The sequence below is a fragment of the Protobothrops mucrosquamatus genome, unplaced genomic scaffold (genome assembly GCF_001527695.2).
Source record: "Protobothrops mucrosquamatus isolate PMUCROS unplaced genomic scaffold, P.Mucros_1.0 scaffold3409, whole genome shotgun sequence".
NCBI classification, from domain to species: Eukaryota; Metazoa; Chordata; class Lepidosauria; order Squamata; family Viperidae; genus Protobothrops; species Protobothrops mucrosquamatus.
The window spans coordinates 21091-25325 of record NW_015389390.1 but is presented as its reverse complement, the minus strand read 5'-3'; the positions used below and the strand labels follow the sequence as shown (position 1 = coordinate 25325).

Genomic DNA, 4235 nt, shown 5'->3' with positions numbered 1-4235 from the left:
GCATGAGTAGGATGCGTTTGTCCTATATTTACATATGTAGGACACATACATTCCACACGATTTAGAATAATCTTGAAATCTTGTTTGTGAAATCGCTAGATCCCATGTTTTGGTTGTGGAAATTAATTTTCAGTTTGAATATATTGTTAAAATGCCACATTCTCCAGCGATGGTGTTTCTACAATATGCAAAATTATTGTTGTTACATGAAACTATAACAGGAGTGGACCGGCTTCCCTGGCTAAAACCTACAATTGACCTTTACATGGTATTCCAAAGGTCAGGCTCTAGAAAGGGTGGACAAAAGTTAAAGTTTCTTTTATTTACATTTAAAATTAATTTAAATTTTGCATGCCTATCGATCTGGGTTTTTTTATGGAATTATTTTTCCTTCTACCAGATTAAAATTTGGTAGTAACTTTTAAAGTCATTCCAGAAGATTGGTGTTCTTGGGCTAAATGCAACCCAGGGGCTTCCTTTGGACACACTTTTACTTTACAGGCAATTTTCAAGTATCATTAGTTGCATATTGTTAAGGCAAATGATTAGCCTGTTTATGATAGTATAAGTCAGCGGTTTTCAACCTATGGGTCGCGACCCCATTTGGGGTCGATCGACCATTTCATGGGGGTCGCCAAGCAAGGCTGTCGCCATTTTTTTTGTCCATTTTTTTTCCCTTTTCCGGCGGGTGCCTTACCTCCCTTGGGCTGGGCCAGCTGGTGGTCAGCCTGCTCCGTCTCTGCCGCTTGCCAGCTACGCCTCGGCCGGCGCAGGGGGCGGAACCACGCATGCGCAGCACTCCCGGGCAGGGAAAGTCCTCGAATTACGACCGGTTGGGTAGTCCTTGACTTACAACCGGTTTAGTCCTTGACTTACGACCGGTTTAGTCCTCAACGTACGACCGGTTTAGTCCTCAACTTACGACCGGTTGGGGGTCGCGGCATTAAAAAGGTTGAGAACCACTGGTATAAGTAGTCCTCGACTTACAACCATTTATTTAGTGATGGTTCAAAGTTACAACAACACTGAAAAAGTGATTTATGACCATCGCAGCACTCCTCCCCCATGGTCCCATGAGCAAAATTCAGGCGCTTGGCAACCAACAGGTATTTATGATGGGTCCCAGAGTCATGTAACCACCATTTGCAACCTTCCCAACTGGCATCTGACCAGCAGAGTCAGTGGGAGAAGCTGGATTGGCTTAATGGCTGTGTGATTCACTTAACAAGAGCAGTGATTCGTTTAATAACCACTGCAAACAAGGTTGGACTAGCATTGATGATGTTATCTAGTTTGGGTAATGAAGTAGGAAGGAAACAAGCCAAACGCAGAAAGCCCCCAAGGACCCTTCAAACAAGGTCCTAACATTGGGTGTGATTCACTTAATCACCCACTTGATTAGCAGTGGAAATTCTGGTCCTGATTATGATATTAAGTTGAGCATTACCTGTAATTAGGACTGGCCACTCAGTTGCTAAGTAATGTGGTCACGAAGCAGAAAATCTCATGACCACAAGTGGGCTTTCAGCCTTATTTTCCCCTTTGGTCATTAAGGGAAGCAATGTGGTTGCTAAGCATAAAATCACATGATCACAACTTACAATGTTATTTATGTTCTTTATTTATGTTCTGCGTTACCTGCTTTATTTCCGTTGCTTTACTTATGTTCTGCATTACCTGCTTCTTGGAAGCAAAAAATATATGTGAGTGCTGGTCACATGATTGAGGGATATTATAGTCATAAATGCATGCCAGTTTCAGAGCAGCTGAATGGTGACCACATGACCACGGGGCACTGAAACGATTGTAAATGCAAGGATTGGTTACAAAAAAAAATATTTTTTAGCACTGTCGTAACTTTGATCGCTTGTACAAGGCAGTTGATAAGCAAGGACTACCTGTAAATACAATACTTTTTTTCCTAATTCACTGGTAAAGACAGAATTCTTACACCTTAAACCTCCAAGTCACATATCTAGCAATCGCTCAGTTGTGATGGAGTTGATTTGAATACATTTCCAAATATATAATTATATACAGTAGCAATGTAAGGCTTAAGATGGGAGCCTTCCTGATTTCAAATGCATATTCCAAGATCAAAGCTGCTTGCAAAAAGAAAACTAAACTAGAAGCTTCTTCTAGCTAGCAAGATTGTACATAGGATGTCTCTTACGTACTTGCTAAGTATTCCAAGGCAGAGAGAGGCTTGCCTACAATGTGTATCCCATTGCATTTGAATTAATGCCTTTTTTTTTGTTTTTAGAAAAAAGAATTCTAAAAGCTGACACCAATTCGATCACACATAATCAATTAGTCTGTCCCTGGGTCTGGAAAGTTGTCCTTTGCAAAGTATAGCCCTGGCAAGCAAATTGCACTTAGTGTTTTTAAAGGAGCAGTGCAGAACCGCAATGATATACTGACAATCTTACAGAGTTTTGCTTTGTTTTGTTTTTATTTCCGCTCTCTGTAGCCGCTGGTGGGACACAATATGCTGATGGATCTCCTCTATCTACATGAGAAATTTTACAAACCCCTTCCTGGTAAAGCCATTTTGAATACCAGTCATATAGGATCTAATCAGCTCTAAGCAATTGCACTTGATCTTTGCTATTAGAAAAGAATTGGTACAGTTTGGTCTCTTGCAGGTTTAATGACATTAGCTTAATAAATTTATAAGCCAGCATTACAGATAGTCCTCCACTTATAACCATAATGGAGTCTGCCCATTATGGTCATAAGTCTTGGTGGTCGTAAAGCAGGTCACCCACATGACCAATCCAATTTTACAACCCTTTTAAAAACAAATCACCACAGTTGTTAAGTGAACCCATTGTTATCTATGGCAGCACCCCCCCAATATTTTGGGTGCCAGGGACTGGTTCAGTGAAAGGTGGTTTTTCCATGGCCGGGGGGGGGGGGCATGGTTTTGCATGCTGCCTGGATCCTGCGTGAATATGGATGGGCTCCACTCACTTGTGTGGACTGGTTCTTGGAGGGCCACGGACCAGTGCCAGTCCACGGCCTAGGTTGGGGACCCCTGTTCTGTGGGATGTTTTTGCTGAAAACTAGAAGTAAATGCAGGCTGGTTGCTGACCATATGCCATATGGAGGGCAGCCTTTGGAATTTCAGAACCAAGTCATAATTTCCTCTAGGGGGGCTCCTTCGTAACTTTGAACAGTCATTAATCAACCCATTCTAAGTTGAGGACTACCTATAATTTGTTCTCCCTCCTTTTCCCATTTTTTTTACTTAACAATTTTCAGAAAAGTATGAAGAATTCAAAGATAACCTTCACTTTCTGTTTCCTGTTCTTTTGGATACGAAGAACATTGCCAAAGCCACGTGGAAGGTAATTTTCATTCTCTAGCACAATTAAAAACGTTCCAGCTTGTTTTCATCTGCAATTCTTTCTTCCTCTCAAAGTGAGGGACTGTAGTTCAGTTCTTCCGTTTTTTTTAAAAAAAGTATGCTTAATTTCCCAGATTAAATGGCTGAAGGATCTCAGTTTGAGGCTGAAAAAAAAACAAAACACTTGCGTGAGGCAATAAAGTGCCATTGGCATAAAGTGAATGGTCCTGGACTAGTAGACTAAATAGATCAAGCTCTGTCACTTTTATATTACATTTTCTTTCAAATTAAATATTTTAATTTATTCAAATAAATGAGCATATAGTCCTTTCCCCCTTTTAATAAAAAGCAAGAAAGTCTGTTCGTTTTTCATTGTTCAGCACTGATCCCAGAGTTCAGTGGAAGTGATAGATGGCAGGACTTGCCGGCCTCTGATCCTTTTCCTCATAAGGTTTATGAACCCAGTGCTGTGGGAACCTGAAGAAAGTGTTAATAGGTTCCTGGGGAACCTGAGTACTGCATTTATTAAAAGTTGTATACTTTAAGGCTGAGCAACTAGAAACCTCTTTTTTTGAAAATTAATTGGAAGCATGTAACCACTGGCTCGGGCTCAGAGTGACAGTGCTTATACCCCAGTTTGAGGGCGGCTTTGTAAGTTCCGCACACTGATCTCAACAGTGTGGGCTGGAGCAGAGGACCATATCAAGTTAGGGGGAGCAGAGGACCATATCAAGTTAGGGGAGCACGCACACGCTATTTACAAGCTTGTGGGTGCTCCGGTCCTCAGGTCTCTACTCGGTCCCCAGGAGACTTAGACCCTCCGACCCGGGACCATCGGCTGATGTTATGTAATGCCAGGTCCGTGGTTAATAAGGCCCCCCTCATA

General features: G+C 41.7%; 1 protein-coding gene across 1 annotated transcript in view; it reads left to right on the top strand.

The window, feature by feature from the left end:
- PNLDC1 (PARN like, ribonuclease domain containing 1) overlaps nucleotides 1-4235 on the top strand; it is a 29098-nt gene that overhangs the window by 10828 nt on the left and 14035 nt on the right. The window contains exons 10-11 of the mRNA XM_029286350.1: nucleotides 2471-2540; nucleotides 3265-3350. Coding sequence (XP_029142183.1) covers nucleotides 2471-2540; nucleotides 3265-3350 — 156 coding nt within the window. The remainder of the gene's footprint in view (nucleotides 1-2470; nucleotides 2541-3264; nucleotides 3351-4235) is intronic.